At 42.6% G+C, this 19,089-nt stretch overlaps 1 protein-coding gene across 8 annotated transcripts in view; it reads right to left on the bottom strand.

Annotated features, from left to right (window-relative positions):
• The window catches only part of SEC16B (SEC16 homolog B, endoplasmic reticulum export factor), a 65,554-nt gene that overhangs the window by 23,149 nt on the left and 23,316 nt on the right, over positions 1-19,089 (bottom strand). For 7 of the 8 annotated variants that reach the window (XM_044942794.2, XM_044942797.2, XM_006072272.4 and 4 more), the window contains 9 exons: positions 17,780-17,900; positions 16,907-17,015; positions 15,329-15,473; positions 12,037-12,188; positions 11,584-11,645; positions 9,374-9,509; positions 8,387-8,617; positions 2,976-3,073; positions 570-651 (listed from right to left, as the gene is read on the bottom strand). In XM_044942794.2, the coding sequence (XP_044798729.2) occupies positions 570-651; positions 2,976-3,073; positions 8,387-8,617; positions 9,374-9,509; positions 11,584-11,645; positions 12,037-12,188; positions 15,329-15,473; positions 16,907-17,015; positions 17,780-17,900 (1,136 nt within the window). Of the gene's footprint in view, positions 1-569; positions 652-2,975; positions 3,074-8,386; positions 8,618-9,373; positions 9,510-11,583; positions 11,646-12,036; positions 12,189-15,328; positions 15,474-16,906; positions 17,016-17,779; positions 17,908-19,089 lie in introns of all 8 variants that reach the window. The other variant, XM_044942798.2, reaches the window with a different exon arrangement.

The following is a 19,089-nucleotide window of genomic DNA, read 5'->3' as shown; positions in this document are numbered from 1 at the left end:
AAATTATTGGACTTCGAGAATAAGGAAGGAATACCTTGGGACAAAAAGATCAAGTCTCTTACAATGGGAAAACTATCAAGTGGCCTCAGGGTTCTCTTGAACCACATCTCACGCTGACGACCTGTAGAATCTAAAGTGTCCCTCTTTGAAGGGTCCCGTGCAGTGGTGGGGAAGAAAGGAAGCCTGGTGGTGGTAAGCAGGGAGAGCAGCCTCAGCTTCACTCACTATTCTTCACTCAGCAGGTAGCTGTGGATTTGTGGAAAGAGCAACATCTTCGGAATCAGACAGACCTGTACCGATCTTGACTCCTCTGCCCCTAGCTCTGTGATCTTGGGTCATTTTACACTTTTGCATCTCAGTTTTCATGACTGCAAAACAGGGATAATAATTCCTACCTCCACACATTAAATGAAATAATATCCATCACAGTACTTAGCACAGGGCCAGGCACATGGGAGGTGATTAAGGGACAGTTATTTTATTTGTCATCTCTAAAGCCATCACTTCGTCCCTGAGCAGTCCCCACACACTAAACCCTTAGGATGCCGGGCTCCTGTTACGAAGGGTACCGTGGCTGCCTGTGGGATCCTCCCCGACATGAGCTGGAAGAGAGTCTGCAGTGGATCGTTGAGCGCCAGTGTGCTGGTGAAGCTGCAGAGAGAGGGGACCGACCATCAGTGGGGACCCAATCAAGAGCACCTTTAACCCATTGCCTTGCAGTGGCTTCTGTTGAGTTTCTCTCCGCTTTTCGGTTATGGCTCAGCTCCATCCCACTTTAGGACACCCCTCCCACCACACACCCCAAACAGACCTTACCACCCGGGGAGACCTTCTGCACTTCAGCACTGACACCCTAACTCTTGAGCAAACCATTTTTATAGACCTTCATCCATCACGGAGATGAGCCACGCATAAGTCAATGAACCCTGAGAGCCCAACGGTAAACCTGAACCTCTTCTTTCCAGACCCCTCCTCCCCAGCCACCCTCGAGACCCACTGTCCCGAGGCAGTCCTCCTCCAGGCCTGGCCTACAGTTCTCAGTGCTGGTTTTGGGGGGCTTCTTGCTAACCCGAGTCTCTCGTGCCTTTGCTCACAAGTACTAAATAGTCATTTTCAGTAACTGAAGAGGCGTAGAGCAGGGACCAGAAATGATCCTGCTGATGACAAGCCGTGGGATCTGCTTAACAAGGATATAATAAGCTCTATGGCTGATTTGAGATTTAAGCATACTCAGTGAGAGAGAGATTTCACGATTCACTGGGCCCCATCAAACATCAACGGCCCAAGGCGGAAATCCATAGCAGAGATGTACACTACAGCTCAGGGTTGTGGGATGCTCGCTTCCAAAACCTAAAGGAAATTTATCCCTCAGAATGCTGTCTTTAAAAGCATCCTTCCTCCAGAGCTGGGAGTGCTTCTCCTCATAGAAGTTCAGTGCTCCTCACTATTCTGGCCCCTGAACATAATGAAGAACATGGTGGTCACCATTTACTGGGAAGACTGAGTGTCAGAGTAATAAAGAGACTCAGCAGGGACCATGGTGAAGAACAGACTCCCAGGCAGTGGGATAGATGTGAGCCCCACAGACCCAACTTAAAGTGGGGGTGTCCATCTTCTTATCCAACTCTGCCCAGCAGGATTTACAGCCAATTTAAATATAAGATGGCTTCCCTGGTGGCTCAGATGGTAAAGAGCCTACCTGCAGTGCAGGAGACCCAGGTTCAATCCCTGGGTTGGGAAGATCCCCTGGAGAAGGAAATGGCAACCCACTCCAGTACTCTTGCCTGAAAAATCCCATGGATGGAGGAGCCTGGTAGGTTACGGTCCATGGGGTCACAAAGAGTCAGACATGACTGAGCAACTTCACTTTGCTTAAATAAAAGATAAGGTTTCCCTGGTGGCTCAGCAGCAAAGAATCTGCCTGCCAAATGCAAGAGACTCAGGTTCAATCCCTGTGTCAGAAGACCCCCTGGAGAAAGAAATGGCAACCCACTCCAGTATTCTTGCCTGAGAAATGCCATGGACAGAGGAGTCAGACATGACTGAGCGACTAAAGAACAATGAGCTGAGAAGGTAGCTTCAAGGCTTTAATCAACACGAGAAGATAAATTTTGAGTTAACATCCTTCTCACTGACTGACCCCAGCCTGCTCCTTATGGGAGGCCCCCCACCCCACCCCACCCCAATCCTGCCACACATCTGTCCCCAACCACCCGCGGATGCTAACTGCAGCCTGAAGGGATGACCCCAGCACCCGCTACACCCACCACCTCCATTTGATCCTGAGTCTCCTTAACTGTTTCATCGCCGCTGTTCTAAACTCCTGGCTAGGTATTCACGCCTCCATTCCTATCCCATTCTGGTTTGAGCCTTCTTCCCAGTGCCCCCTGGCACCCAGGTCCTGGTATGCCAGTGCAAACTATGACCGAGGGCATCCCTTCAGTCTTGACATCTCCCATTAGATGAAGTCTTCCGTATCTAATCTCCAGCCCGATAAACTCCTTTCTACCACAGCTCACAGTCCTGCTTCTCTGTATCCCTCCCTACTTCCCAGCACCCACACCCCGCTGCAGGACTAAGCAGTGAGTTACTACCTCTCAGTCCTAAGGCTCTGTCAGTCATCCTTAAGTGATCCACCCCCTCACTGATGGAACTCTCTGGAGTTCTAGGAACTTCTCTCTTCCAATGAGAGAAGGCTACTGCAATGCAGAATCCTGTTTAATCTCTGAATGCTCTGACCCTGAGAAAATGTCAGTAAAATGTTTTGTTCAACTCAGCAGCTAAAAAGAATGTATCCATGCCTAGGTTATAAGGATCTGGAGAAGAGAAATACTACACCCGACTTAGAATTGGAAAGACGATTGGAGGGTGAGGCTCTTCAGTGCGTCTTGTATTTCTCCCTACCCTCATCCCCACATTTGGAGGGGAGGTCTCTCCGCTCCATTGGGCTCTCCCTGAGCAAGTCCCCGACTCACCCACTCATGACCCAGCTGTGGGTCCTTGGGTCCATCTTGCTGGAGAGGAACAAAGCATGGCCCCACAAATGGTTCTTCATGGCCCACTCCAAGGCTTCCTGAGAACACAGACATCACCTTCAGTACCTCTGCTCACCTTCCTCTAACACAACCAGCAACTCTGCTTGGGCGCCGCTGCCCCCTGAGCAGGTAGAGGCCAGGCTTCCAGGAAGACTCGCAGAGCCTCCCATGTGAATCTGAGAAAGAAAGAGTAGGGAACCAGCTTCAGCTGGCAGGTATTTCTCTCTCCATTGTCCATTTCTCTAACCTTCATGTTATCAGAACCCTATTACATGATTTCATTAGCTCCCCACAAACATGGTTACCTTTATCTCTTGAGAAAATGTCACATGATACTTTCATGAGCCTAAGCACCAAGAATGAGAGGCATTTCACACCAAGGACTGCGTCTCTAAAGATGAGTTGTAAGATGGTGTTCACAGGGCATAGTAGAGGAACTGTTTATTAACAACTGTGGCAGAGACACCTAGTTCCTCACCCAAATCCATGCTCTCCTTCCTGGGCCAAGAGCTGGACTGTATTTCCCACCTCCCTGGCACTGAGGTGTGGCTGAGTTCTAGGTTATCAGATGGGAATGGAAGCAATGCATGCAGCCTCTGGGTCTGGCCCATAGAACTCCCCATGCTCAGTCCTCCATGGCCTTTTCCCCATCTGGCTGGAATGCAGTGATACCCAGGAGCCTTAGAAACTCTATGTTGAAGATGGTAGAGCCTCATACAGCTGAGCCCTTGGGTTACTTACGGAGGAGGGCTGCCCCATCTTCTGTTCACCTGCCCAGTACTATCACATGAAGAGAAAAAGGCTGCTATTATGTTTAAGCCAGTATACATAGCCATTATTCTACCCCTCCTAACACCATAACTAACTACTTACTAAATATCAAGTGCTTGTTAGTTGACTAGTCAACTTCATATGTCAAAGTAATCATGCCATTAATTTGGTGACATGGGTCAAAAGCTGCAAATTTAAAAACATACACATACATATATTTATCTCTTCATTTAATTTTCAAAACTATTTAGTAAGAGTTTAATTTATATGTGAGGTTGAATAGTAAAGAAGCCACCTACCAATGCAGGAGACACAGGAGACGCTGGTTTGATCCCTGAGTCAGGAAGATCCCCTGGAGGACGAAATGGCAACCCACTCTAGTATTCTTGCCTGGAAAAATCCCATGGACAGGGGAGCCTGGTGGGCTACTATAGTCCATGGAGTCACAAAAGAATCAGACACAACTTTGTAACTGACCACACAATTTCCTTACTGTCCCCAAAATAATTTGATTTTTGGACAGGAGATTACTAATGACATATTTCCACCTCCAAATGAAAATGTATTTGATTATCCCAACATCTTCCACATTATCATATTTGAAGAGAGCATAAGTTTAAACAATCACAGTTAGGAAATTCAGCCTCATAGTAGAAGTAAAAATGACATTAAGATTGCTCTTTTTGAAACAAGTCCCTACTGTATAGCACCAGGAACTATATTCAAAATCTTGTAATAAAACATAATAGAAAACAATATTTTAAAAATATTGTTTTAATATTTAAATTTTTAAATATTTAAAAATATTTAAAATTAAAATATTTAAATTTTTAATTAAAATATTTAAATTTTTAATATTTAAAAAATAAAAAAAGTGTATCTATATGTATAACTGCATCACTCTGCTGTACAACAAAAATTAACACAACATTATATATCAACTATACTTCAATTTAAAAAAAAGAAACCCAGGTGAAATCTTAAAAAAAAAGAAAATGTTCTTTTTGGGGAAAAGAAGATAGATATTTTTGTACATTAAACTATTTCATAGTAGTATTTTTTAGGAGGATTTACTAAAGACTGGTAAGCTTTCTTATCTCTTGCTATTCTTTGGAAGTCTGTATTCAGTTGGGTGTATCTTTCCCTTTCTCCTTTGCCTTTTGCTTCTCTTCTTTTCTAAGCTCTTTGTAAGGCCTCCTCAGACAACCATTTTGATTGGTGGGGAATACTACTTTAGTCAAAAATCTGCATCCCCCAAAATATAATTTAAGAATAAGTGATGAATTGAAAACTTATATGGAGGCTATCAATCTTGCACAATGCCAGAATTAAGACCCTAGTCAAATGTTAATATAAGATTTTAAAAATATTGTGGAGTCCAGCTCCTCACAGATCTCCCTGAACTCCCACAGGACTCTATCTACCCTTGCTACCTTTGGGTCATAGTATGACAGATGATGTTGTGGGTGGTTACAAGCCCAAGCTCAGGTACCAGGCTTCCTAAATCTAAACCTTGCTTTATTACTAACTTTCCTCATTTGTAAATACGTAGAATAAGAATAGAACCTAAACTAGAGGGTTTCTATGAAGATAAATGAGATAATGCATATAAGCTGATGGGTGAGTATCTGGCACATAGAAAGTATTTTTCAAATATTTTCTTTTATTATTGTTGTTGTTATAGTCATTACTTATTCTTAAGAAAGAGATCATCACTGATTTATCTCTGTATCCCCCTACTGGTTTTGATGCCTTAGAAGTGGCTGCTACATAAATGTTTATTGAGTAAGTGAATCACTGGTGAAATAGCTGCTGCTGCTGCTGCTGCTATGTCGATTCAGTCGTGTCCGACTCTATGCAACCCCGTAGATGGCAGCCCACCAGGCTCCCCCATCCCTGGGATTCTCCAGGCAAGAAATAGCAGTGCCTACTATATAGTGAATATATATATATTAAATATATAATGACTATACACACACATATATATGCTACAAGTTGATCCCATTTTCACTGAGTATCATGTCTATCTCTCATTTAAAAGATAACATCACATACAAAGACACACACAATTAAAGATTTAAAGGTAAAGGTGAAGTCACAAAAGTATTTCAACTTTATTTTCATAAATTAATTTTGAAGCAGGAAAAGCCTTTCTATATATCACTCCAAAAAAGTGATTTCAGACAGAAAATCCTAAAAAAGTAAAGAGCTCCTACAAATCAATATATGGGTATCAAAGCTCCACAGAAAAATGTGGAAAATCTGTGACAAAAATATCCACAGATTAAAGGATATTCAGCTTCATTTATAATAAGAAAAATGCAAATAACTACTATATATTTTTTTCACCTCTCACACTGGCACATATCAAAAAGAAACACACTGGGTTGGTGAGAGTGGGGGGAAGCAGGCACTCTCTATATTGGTAGAGTAATCAGTACAACCTCTAAAAAGTCAGTTTGTAAATATCTATCAAAATTACAAACCACATACCCTTTGATCCAAAGCTTCCACTTCTACAAACTTTCCTTACATATATCCTCTCCCCAGGGCAAAATGACAATGTTATTCATTGCAGCATTATTTGTAATTGCAAAAGACTAGAAATGATCTAAGTGTCAATCTACAGAAGTTCAATTGAATTGATTATAATTCACCTATATAAACCCATGTAGCTGTAAGTAATAATGAGGAAGGTATTTGTATTTAATAAGAAACAAGAGTCACCAAAATGTGGCCCGAAGACCCAATTCAGCCCACTGCTGTTTTGGTACATCCTACAAGCTACGAAAAGTTTTTACACTTTTAAATGATTGAAAAAAGATCAAAAAAAAGAATAATGCTTCATTACACATGAAAGTGATATATTCAAATTTCTACATCCATAAATAAAATTTTATTGAAACACAGCCACACCCATTTATTTTCAGATTATCCATGGCTGTTTTCACACAATAACAGCAGAACTAAGTAGCTGCTGCTGCTGCTGCTAAGTCACTTCAGTCGTGTCCGACTCTGTTTGACCCCATAGACGGCAGCCCACTAGGCTCCTCTGTCCCTGAGCAAAGCCTAAAATATTTACTATCTGTTCCTTTACGGAAAAAAAATTTACCAATGCCAATATTGAGTGTTTCCTATAAGATTTTATTAAATGACAAAAGGAAGGTGAAGACATGATATGTAATATGCTATGAGGGCAAAGAGGGAGGAAATAATTATATATGGAGGAAATACCTCCATATATTTCAGAGAGGAAAAATCTTGTGGCTGGGAGGGAGCAGGGAACAGCATTATTTCTCCCATTATATCCCTTTTATCTTTTGATTTTTAATTGATTCGAATTGATTTCAACCATTTATGCAAATATTTAAGTTTACTGAAATGCAACTCAATCCAGTATTCTTGCCTGGGAAATCCCATGGATAGAGGAGGCTGGTGAGCTACAGTCCATGGAGGGTAGCAAAGAGTCGGACACAACTGAGTGACTTTCACTTCACTTCACTTCAGACTTTTGTAAAATGTGAGCTCAACTTCAAAATTAGGGTACAAAATAATAAGGACATGTGTGAGGTGATGTATATGTTAATAACTCAGTGAGGGGAATCCTTTCACACCATGTATCAAATCACATTGTACACTTCATCTTGCCATTTCATTTGTCAAATATACTTCTATTTAAAATTTAATAAATAACATAAAAATGTCAAAGTCTAACTTACATATCAAAAAATACAGAAGATATCACTTCATCAGTGGAATTAAAGTATTCAGTATTGACATGTATATTTTAGATATAGTTGATGGAGGTATCATTTGTAAACAAACTTCCTGGAAACTAATTTAGTGTATATGTGAAGAGCCTTTTAAAAGTACATATTCTTTAACCCAGTAGTTCCACTTCTAGGAATCTATCTTAAAAAATAATAAAAAGATCATCCAAAGATTTATATAACAAGATTTTTGAATTGTATAATTACGGTGGTGGTGGTTCAGCGGATAAGTCGTGTCTGGCTCTTGCAGCCCCATGGACTGTAGCCCACCAGGCTCCTCTGTCCATGGGATTTTCCAGGCAAGAATACTAGAGTGGGTTGCCATTTCCTTCTTCGGAGGATCTTCCCCACCCAGGGGTGTAACCCTGGTCTCCTGCATTGCAGGTAGATTCTTTATCCACTGAGTTAACAGAGAATAGCAAAAGTGTACATGGCCTATACAGTCAACAGCAGTGAATTGTGCATAAAATACGATACATTCATATAATGGAATATATTCTAGTTTTTAGTGGCACAGTTTAATGCCATGAGAGGGTTTCACCATATAGTCTTAAGGGAAAAAAAAGAGAAAACTTGTATATGTAATTTAACTTTTAATATTGATACATATGCATAGAAAATACTAGAAGTACATATACCAAAATGTTAACAGGTATTATCTTTTAATGGTAGGACTTTGGATTTTTTTTTTCCTTTGTACCTTTCTGAACTTACTGTTATAAAATAAGTATATGTCACTCATATCATTGGGGAGGGGTGAGCTATAGGGCTGCCCGGACTATTTTAAGCAGGAGTGGGCGCGGCACTTGCCTTCTTCCTTCCATAGTAGAGCAATTTAGTGAATTTCTCCACGATCTGCGCAGGCGTCTCCACGCTGGGAGGAATCTCCCCGGTGAGCAGGTCCCGGGTCCCCGAGCTCAGGACTGGCCAGTCCTCATCCGTCAGGTTGATGAGATTGGCCACAGGCGGCTGCCGCTTGTACTTCTCCAGCTTCTTGCAGTCCTGCATTAGCAGCTCAGCGATGTCAGACCCCACCATGGACTGCAAGGCAAAGAGAATCCCATTCCCATTCGTCGCCATGCTGGTACCCCAGACTGCAGAAGGCGGGGCACCAGAGCACCCGCCCGCTTCAGGAGGAGACCCACATGTAAACACAAGACAGTCCCTTTTGTATTGTGGTAGTTGAAACTCCACCTTCATTCTCATGGCTATTTTCTGCCTGTCAGGAGCCACAAAGATGACCAGAAATATGCACACTCCCATAGGTGTATTATATGCTTGGTGCGGTAACCCAAGAACTGAGCAATAACCAGAGGCTAGTGGAGAAGGCAATAGCACCCCACTCCAGTACTCTTGCCTGGAAAATCCCATGGGGAGAGGAGCCTGGTAGGCTGCAGTCCATGGGGTTGCTAAGAGTCGGACACGGCTGAGCGACTTCACTTTCACTTCTCACTTTCCTGCATTGGAGAAGGAAATGGCAACCCACTCCAGTGTTCTTGCCTGGAGAATCCCAGGGAAGGGGGAGCCTGGTGGGCTGCCGTGTATGGGGTCGCACATAGTCGGACACGACTGAAACGACTTAGCAGCAGCAGCAGCTGCAGTGGAGAAGGGCAGGGGAAAGTTACAGCGTTTGCACTCTGGCATTGACCTCAGCAGTTTCTTTTCTTGAGGCCATTTGTTGGTTCTTTAATGTTAACTTTTATAATTATGCCCCAAGACGAATCTTCTCTCTCCCTGGAAAATTTAAATTTCAGTCAAGCCTGCACCTGCCCATCCTCCGGCCGCGCTGATACTGACCCCATTCTGCCGACAAAGGAGAACCAACAGCTGCCAGAGTAGAGCCAAGTCTCTGCTCCCCGGTGTCTCAGATTTGTGGCTCTGTGCTGCTTTCTGCTGGCAGAACGTCATGATATCCACCTTGTGCACATCTTCCCTGGGGAAAGATTTCAAGGAGCAAAGAGTGAGGGACAGACTCCTCCCCCAGGCAGGACCACAAGCCCCTCCTACAGCGTAAGGGCGGTGCCTGGGCTGGGACTGAGATAGTAGTAGAAACAGGACAACCCAGGATGGGGACAGTGAGTCTGTAGTTACAGGACAGTTGTTTCCATATAGAACAGGAAGGGACCTCAGAGATTCTCTCATCCACGGTCTCTATTTTGCAGAGGAAGAAACTGAGGCCCAGAGACCTGAAATGACTATTTGTGTGGCAGGTTCGAGCACAGACTTTGAGATCAGACAACCCTGGATTTAAATCCAGCCTTCGTGTCCAACTCTTTGCAACCCGGTGGACTGTAGCCCACCAGGCTCCTCCGTCCATGGGATTCTCCAGGCAAGAATACTGGAGTGGGTTGCCATTTCCTTCTCCAGGGGATCTTCCCGACCCAGGGATTGAACCTAGGTCTCCCACGTTGCAGGCAGATGCTTTAACCTCTGAGCCACCAGGGAAGCTCCCTTCTAAACTTCTCAGCCTACACAAGTTGCTTATCTCCTCTGAGCCTCTGCTCTTTCTGATAAAACAGGGGTGATTAAAATGTCTACCTCCAGGGCTTCCCTGGTGGTACAGTGGATAAGAATCTACCTGCCGATACAAGGGACACAGGTTCAATCCCTAGTCTGGTAAGATTCCACATGCTGTGGAGCAACTAACTCATGTGCCATAACTACTGACCTTGGCTCTGCAGCTACTGAGCCTGTGTGCCGCAACTACTGAAGCCTGCATGCCTAGAGCCTGTGCCCACAACTACTGAAGCCTGCATGCCTAGAGCCTGTGCCCACAACTACTGAAGCCTGCATGCCTAGAGCCTGTGCCCACAACTACTGAAGCCTGCATGCCTAGAGCCTGTGCCCACAACTACTGAAGCCTGCATGCCTAGAGCCTGTGCTCACAACGAGAGAAGCCACCACAGTGAGAAGCCAATGCACTGCAACAGAGTAGGCCCCGCTCGCCACAACTAGAGAAAGCCCGTGTGGAGCAATGAAGACCCAGTGCAGCTAAAATAAACAAACAAAATAAAATTTCTTTAAAAGTCTACCTCTAACTCAATGTCTTATAATAACCTATAATGGAAAAGAATCTGAAAAGGAACAGATTTATACATAACTGAATCATTTTGCTGTACACGTGAATCTAACACAGCATTGTAAATCAACTATACTTCTATTAAAACACTGTTTTAAAGTCTACCTCATACAAACAGGAATTAGCCAATTGTGTAGCATATATAAAGTGCTCCATAAACAGGAATTATTATTTGCTTGAGATTATTTAATGAAGTCAGTCAAATAGGGATCAGTACCCTAGGTGTCCGAACACCCAACTCGGTACTCTAGGCCACATTGCTACCCCTGTGTGTAAAAATGGAGACAATTCATTTTTACTTGAAGGAACTGTCAAAATACCCCGGGGATTTTCTTGGTGGGTGAAGCTTCAGGATAAGGACACATCTGTATAGTTGTGATGATATTTAAAGGGCTTTAGAATGCATTATCTCACCTCTGACACCAGCCTGAACTCTTCTCTCCACAACAAAGAACATCCTCAGTATTTATCAGAAACATGACTAGGAATGTAAAAGCAGTTCTAGCTCAATCCTGCAGAGGGCAGACTTGTACACTGTCTAGGAACTCACGCTGACTGGGTTATACATCTCTCCAGAAAAATGTTTTCCATATGAGCAACTTGCCTATAATTTCCCAGGCTGTGCTCCACTTTTCTACCAGTTTAAGTATTAAGTACCCAGAACATTAAAACCTCCTACCACATAGCCTTTGTAAAATAGAACTGACTTCAGATTTTTAAACCTTTTTCTGTCTTTCAATACTCAAATTGCTTGTCAAAATGGCTCAAGCCATATCTGGCTCCAACTTGTAGCACAAAGATTCCATTCCAATGGAGACAGATAATTTCTTTCAAGAAAGCCAAGCCCAAATCCCCAAAATGCTGATTTGGGCAGGAAGATTTTATAGATTTCAAAAGCCCTTATTTGGCAACTTTTATGGTGATTTACCTGATCAGTGGTCCTGAGAAAGTCCTCATCTCTTCTTGTTCCTCAGAATCATTCAGAATAACCTGGAACAAAAAACTCAAGTTTGGTCTTCAAGACTATGTGCCCCCAGTGCCCCATGCCTCAGTTGAGTCCAGTATCAGAACCCAGAGCTGGTCCTAGGATGCGGCTCAATGCCTCATGGAGAAAGCAGAAAGACAAAAATGAGCTCTCTAGTTGCTGGACATGAGCCAACAGCATCACAGGTAAAACATCAGTCTAGTATTACTTCTTTCAGAGAAGAGCCCCACACATTCCTTCACACACACACACACACACACACACACACACACCCCAATCCACAGGGTACATGGCTCAGGCCCCTCCAGAGCACTCTATTCCTGGAGATGCCAGGGCTCAGGCAAGGGAAGCAGGGAGTAACATGCTGACATTCAGGGGACACAGAATCTTATTTACCTCCATGCTGTGCAGTTCAACAAGGGCTGTCTGTCCATCACTGGGAGAGCTGGGACTCACACACACCAGCTGACCTCCTGGCCCAAAACTCACAGGCATGTGAGGGACATAGAACTTCATGGGTTCCTTGGGACCAGCTGCTGAGATGTCCTCTGACCAACCAATACAGGTGGACACTGTTAGCATTACTACCACTGCTTTGCTTTATGTAAGAAATATTCCACAGACATATTTCTTTGCAAATTTCACCTGGGACCAAGATAAGGTTCTGGGTGGGTTACATAATTAGAAGAAATACATGCTCTAAGTCAGATTTAGGCCTTTAAGAATATGTCAGACTATAATGCCAAATCCAACAACATATTACAAGGATTATACACCATGATCAAGTGGGATTTATCCCAGGGATGCAAGGATTCTTCAGTATATGCAAATCAATCAATGTGATGTACCATATTAACAAATTAAAGAATAAAAACCATACAACCATCTCAATAGATACAGAAAAAACTTTTGACAAAATTCAACACCCATTTATGATAAAAAAAAAATTCTCAAGAAAGTGGGCATAGAGGGAACCTACTTCAACATAATAAAGGCCATACCTGACAAACCCACAGTAAATATCATTCTCAATGATGAAAAACTGAAAGCATTTCCTCTAAGATCAGGAACAAGACTAGGATGCCTGCACTCATCACTATCATTCAACATAGTTTTAGAAATCCTAGCCATGGCAAAAAGAGAAGGAAAAGAAATAAAAGGAATCCAAATTGGAAAAGAAGTAAAAATATCCTGTTTGCAAATGACATGATACTAAACATAGACAATCCTAAAGAGGCCACCAGAAAACTACTGGTGCTAATCAATGAATTTGCTAAAGTTGCAGTATACAAAATTAATGCACAGAAATCTTTAGCATTCCTGTATGATAACACTGGAAGATCAGAAAGAGAAATTAAGGAAACAATTCTATTTACCATTGCAACAAAAATAATAAATATCTAGGGATAAACCTTCCTAAAGAGGCAAAAGACCTGTACTCAGAAAACTATAAGATACTGACGAAAGATTTCAAAGACAACACAAAGAGATAGACAGATATACCATATTCTTGGGCTGGAAGAATCAATACTGTGAAAAGACTGTACTACCCAAAGCAATCCACAGATTCAATGCAATCCCTATCAAATAACCAATGCCATTTTTCACAGAATTAGAACAGAAGATTTTATAATTTGTGTGGAAGCACAAAAGACCCTGAATAGCCAAAACAGTCTTGAGAAAGAAAAGCAGAGCTGGAAGAACCAGACTTCCTAACTTTAGACTATACTACAAAGCTACAGTAATAAGACAGCATGGTACTGGCACAAACACAGAAATATAGATCAATGGAATGGGGTAAAAAACCCAGCAATAAACCCACACATCTATGGTTACCCAATATTTGGTAATGGAGAAAAGATAACATCTTCAATAGTGATGCTGGGAAAACTGAACAACCCATGTAAAAGAATGAAATTAGAACACTCCCTAACACTATATACACAAAAATAAACAGAAAATGGGTTAAAGACCTAAATGTACGGCTGACACTATAAAACTTTTAGATGAAAACAGGCAGAACACTCTGATGTAAATCACAGCAAGATCTTTTGACCCATCTCCTAGAATAATGAAAATAAAAACAAAAGTAAACAAGTGGGACCTAATTAAACTTAAAAGTTTTTGCACAGCAAAGGAAACCATAAACAAGACCAAAAAAAATAACAGAATGGGAGAAAATATTTGCAAATGAAGCAACACACAAGGGACTAATCTCCAAAATATATAAACAGCTCATGTAGCTCAATATCAAAATAACAAATAATCCAATCAAAAAAATGAACAAAAGACCTAAATAGACATTTCTCCAAAGAAAACATACAGATGGCCAAGAGGCACATGAAAAATGCTCAACATCACTAATTACTAGAAAAATGCAAATCAAAACTACAATGAGATATCACCTCACACTGGTCTGAATGGCCATTATCAAAAAACCTACAAACAAAAAATGCTGGAGAGAGTGTGAAGAAATGGGAACCCTCTTATAATGTTTGTAGGAAAGTGGATTGGTTCAGTCACTATGGAGAACAGTGTAGAGGTTCCTTAAAAAACTAAAAATAGAACTACCATATGACCCAGCAACCCCACTCATGGGCATATACCTGGAGAAAACCATAATTCCAAAAGATACGTGCCCCTCAGTGTTCATTGCAGCACTATTTACAATAGCCCAGACATGGAAGCAACCTAAATGTTCATTGACAGAGGAATGGATAAAGAAGATATGGCACATATACACAATGGAATATTACTCAGCCATAAAAAGGAACAAAATTGTGCCATTTGCAGAGATGCAGATGGACCTAGAGACTTTCTTGCAGAGTGAAATAAGTCAGAAAGAGAAAAAGAAACATCATATATGAAGGCATATATGTAGAATCTAGAAAAATGGTACAGATGAACCTATTTGCAAAGCAGAAAGAGAGACACAGACATAGTATGGACACCAAGTGGGGAAAGGAGCATGGGATAAATGGATAGATTGGGATTTCCATCTATACACTATCAGGTATAAAATAGAAAACTAAGAGAAACAACTGCATAGCACAGGAAACTCAACTCAGTGCTGTACGGCGACCTAAATGGGAAGGAAATCCAAAAAAGAGGGGATATATGTATATATATAAGGCTGATTCACTTTGCTGTACAGCGGAAAATAACAACATTGTAAATCAACTATACTCCAATAAAAAATTAATTTTAAAAAGAAAAAAGAAGAATATAATGCAAGGAATTGATGGTTTAGTCCAAATGATAATGTACCAGGGCTAGACTCTCCTAAGGGTGACAGGTTGGGGACTGGCTCTCATAGCCCCAGTACTCAGGGCAAATCTCCTACATCCAGACCTTTGTGGCCTGCCTTGACTTTCCCGAACTGACTCTGGTCTTTACTTTCTTCCCTTGTTACTTACAGTACCTCTGAGGGCCTCCTCTCCCAACCTGATGATGGCCATGGGCCATGTTCCTTTCCAAGAATCAGCTATGATGCATTCTTCAGTACCAAAGAAAAGATGGGGAATGGAGCCAAAGCTAGCCACTCTGCCAGGGGACCTACATATGCAAATGAGGCAGACAAGGGATCTACTCTTGGAAATACCAGGTAAAGTTGACCTTCCAAGAAATGTGCCACCCAGCCCTCTTCTCATCAGACTCAGCCAACTCCTTTAATCACGTCAGTACCCACCAGCCTGAACTGGGCTCCAGACAGCTGAAGTCATGGGGTCACAGAGCTCGGAAGCATCTGCCATGTACTGACTGAGCTCGTAGCTGCTGGAGGTGAGACCAGACTCATGCTGCCAGAGAAGGTTGGACTCCTCCATCAGTGATGGCTGGAAGTTAAAAACAACAAGAACACATGGGAAGAATCAGAGGCACTTTCAGAGAGACAGTCCTCCAAAGTGTTTCTTCAAAGCAACAAAATTCAAACTTTCAAATAAATCAAATGAATGTGGACATATTGAAAGGAAAAGAAGGGATCATTCAACTGAGAATTCTCGCTAAAGGATTCATTTTGGCTGTGGGTAGAGTGCAGGTCCTGGGGTCAGGGGGTTTTAATTCAAATTCCAGCTTTGTTAATACCAGGCTCTGTGACCTTGAACAAGTGATGTAGACTCTCTAAGCTCAGTACCTTCATTTATAATGTAGATAATCATACCTACCCTATATAGTTCAAGTACTTACCTCTTGCATTCATTCACCAACTGTTTAATGAGCACTTATTATGCTCCAGGTGCAATGCTTTCCCTAAGGATACAGGTACAAAAGGACTTCTCTGGTGGTTCAGGGGCTAAGACTCTGTGCTCCCAATACAGGGGGCCCAGGTTCAATCCCTGGTCAGGGAACTAGATCCAACATTATGCAGCTGAAAATTTGCACACCACAACTAAAAGATTCCACATGCTGCAACTAAAAAAAATCCTGCGTGTTGCAATGAAGATGCATGCCACAACTAAGACCCAGAACAGCCAAATAAATAAATATTTTTTTAAAAAGAAATTCACAGAACTTATATTCTGGGAGGATTGTAAAACAGATACAAACAACGGATACAAAAGCTCTTTGTCCACACTGTAAAGTACTGTACTCATATATGACTGCTGTTATTGTGTTGTTGTTACTGTTAGTCCTAATAGGTGCCCGGCCCTGTCAAGTATTAGGTATACAGAAGAAACTGTTCCCCCAAATCATACAAATCTAATCAGGGATAGAAGATTAATACAAGACTGTCAAAAATTAAGACCTTGTCTCTTGTAACTTTTCCATAAATCTAAAGTTATTCCAAAATTGAAAGTTTAAAAAATTCAAGAGCTCCATTTCATAGCCCAACTGGTACACCCAGTAAGATTTCAGAAGAGAGAAATGGAAGAGTCAAGAAAGGTTTCAAATTCTGCTTTTCATACCCAAATTAAAAGATGCTAGCAACTTCCCACTTCCTGAGTAAACCAAATTGCTAGTCCACTGGGGTACCAGTAACACTTCTTTTCTTTCCCACCTTGGAGTGACTTGGGTGATATTTCCTGACAGCTAACTTGGCAAAAAAAATGCAAAAGGGCTCAATAAGGGCCCCAGACCCAGAAGACTGAAACAGGAATCAGGGAAAGGAGGACATGGGCATGGAGGCTCTGCCAAGAGGGGAGGAATGGTACCCCTTAGACTGCTGGCACTAGGGACCCCCACCCCCAGGGCCCTGCCCTGCCACTGCTGATGATGTCAGCTGTGATGCACTCTCACAGGCCACCCGCCCTGTGTCACTTCAGCTTACCTTGTTTTTCTGTGCCCCAGTTAGCGGACTCTCCATGAACAGGTCCCCGGGCCTCTCCTGTCCAGAGTTAGAAGCAGGACTGTCTTTATAAGGATTTCGACTCTTAGATCTGCAGCAAGATGACAGGAGCATGTGAGAGGGGATCCAGGGCAGGCCAGCAAGGCTGAGCTGCTCTGTACTGGAGGCTGCTCTGCCGCAAAGTGTGGGCAGGTGTCGGGTTGGCCCGTGTGCCGCAGGGAAAAGCCTTGTCCTCCCTTGTGCTGCCACAGTCTATTAAACCAGAAAAACAGGAACGCCTGGGGTTCATAGCACAGTTCCTAGAAGTGGCCCCTAACTCTGCAGAGAAGGCTGGATCTCTGTGGCCTGACATCCCAGAATGACTTAAATCAGAGCAGGCAGGTTGGTGAGTTTCAGGCAGGGGAAAGGCCTAAGGGTACCAGACAGGTACATGTACAAAATGCTCTTCCCTGCTCTTCTCATCCCAGGGGAGAGACCATTCTTAGGGCACAGGAATGAGCAGAGGAGAAGCACCCCATCCCCAGGCAGCATGCAATCATGAGAACTTCTGCAAGGCCACATCTATTCCAAGGCCAACATAGAATTAAGGCCTTCCTTCAAGATGGACCTCAAGTAACCTCACAGGTTTGGGGACTTAGGCAGGTTTGGGGAACTGCCGCTCAGAATGAAGAACCCCTCCTTCCAGGGTCCATGCAAACAGATGGCTCGGGCCAGCCTGAGGTCCATCCTTGTGGCCAGAACAAAAGCAGACAGGCTTCTAAAGATGAGGGACCAGTACCAGATGACATCAAGTTTGCCAAACGTAGTCTGAGTTTGGCTGAATCATGTTGAACCAGCCTCTCCTTTCACACTTACTGGAACTGGGTCTCCTTATTTGTTCCAAACGGGCTATTCTGGTTTTCATGTTGATGATCATTGAGGTACTTTTGATCTCGATGATCTTCCTGCCAGATATAAGGACTCCCTTGCCTTGGCACTGCACCCTCAGAGAAAACAAAACGAAGACAGGTCACTTCCTACTCCTCAAAGTTCGGAGATTCTAGCAAGTTGTGCAGCTGGGTTAGTGGAGCATGGCAGGTATAAAGACATACAGTCATCCTTCTGTATGCTTTAGGGGATTGGTTTCAGGACCTGAGAAAGTTAAAGTCCCTTATATATTAATAAAATGGTGCAATATTTGCATATAATTATGCACATCCTCCATAAACTTCAAATCATCTCTAGATGACTTCTAAAACTAATAATACCATACAAATGCTATGCAAATAGTTGTAAATACAACATAGGTGCTATGTAAATAGTTGCCAACAAGCAACAAATTCAAGTTTTAAGTTTTGGAATTTTCTTTTTTTCAAATATTTTCAATGATCAGTTGGAGGCAGACCTGCAAATTTGGAGGGCTGACTGTATTTGTCAAATTGGATAAAGTTGGTAAGTGAAAGCCAACAAGTTTGTAAGATGAATCTCAGTCTTCTCTGAACCAAGGAGCATGACTGTATAGGATAGTACAACAGTGGGGATCCTGTGTGTGTGTGTGTGTGTGTGTGTGTGTGTGTGTGTTTGTATGTGTGTGTGTTTGTGTTTTCAGTACTGAAACAGATTTTTCTCTTTACTAGCAGGTCAGAAGCTGCCATTAACACATACCTAAATCCTTACTGTTGGTATAGGGTATAAATTCCTTTTTGTGCAAATCTGCCACCCTGTGATGCTCAGGCTCATTACAGGCAAGCCACACACTTGATGACCCCACTGTTAAGAGCTGACTTCACTGTTACTTGACCAGGGAGAGACTATAACCTTGGTTATAATGAGGAGTAGAAAAAAAAATGGATGAAGTACAAACTATCCATAACACTAATAATATAATAATAGTTTCAGTACCATCAACTACACCTACATGTACAAAGAGAAATGACTCTTTTATATCTCTTCTCAAGACGTCTAGCAGCAGTGTGTTTGCTGTGGCCTCATCTGACCAAGCGGAGAAGGCAATGGCAACCCACTTCAGTACTCTTGCCTGGAGAATCCCAGGGACGGGGCAGCCTGGTGGGCTGCCGTCTATGGGGTCGCACAGAGTCGGACACGACTGAAGCGACTTAGCAGCAGCAGCAGCAGCATCTGACCAAGAAATAAGCAGGTGGGGGTGGAGGCCTAGGATGAGGCTC

The sequence above is a fragment of the Bubalus bubalis genome, chromosome 5 (genome assembly GCF_019923935.1).
Source record: "Bubalus bubalis isolate 160015118507 breed Murrah chromosome 5, NDDB_SH_1, whole genome shotgun sequence".
NCBI classification, from domain to species: domain Eukaryota; kingdom Metazoa; phylum Chordata; class Mammalia; order Artiodactyla; family Bovidae; genus Bubalus; species Bubalus bubalis.
Note: the sequence above shows the minus strand (reverse complement) of the source record. Positions and strands in the feature narration are given on the sequence as shown.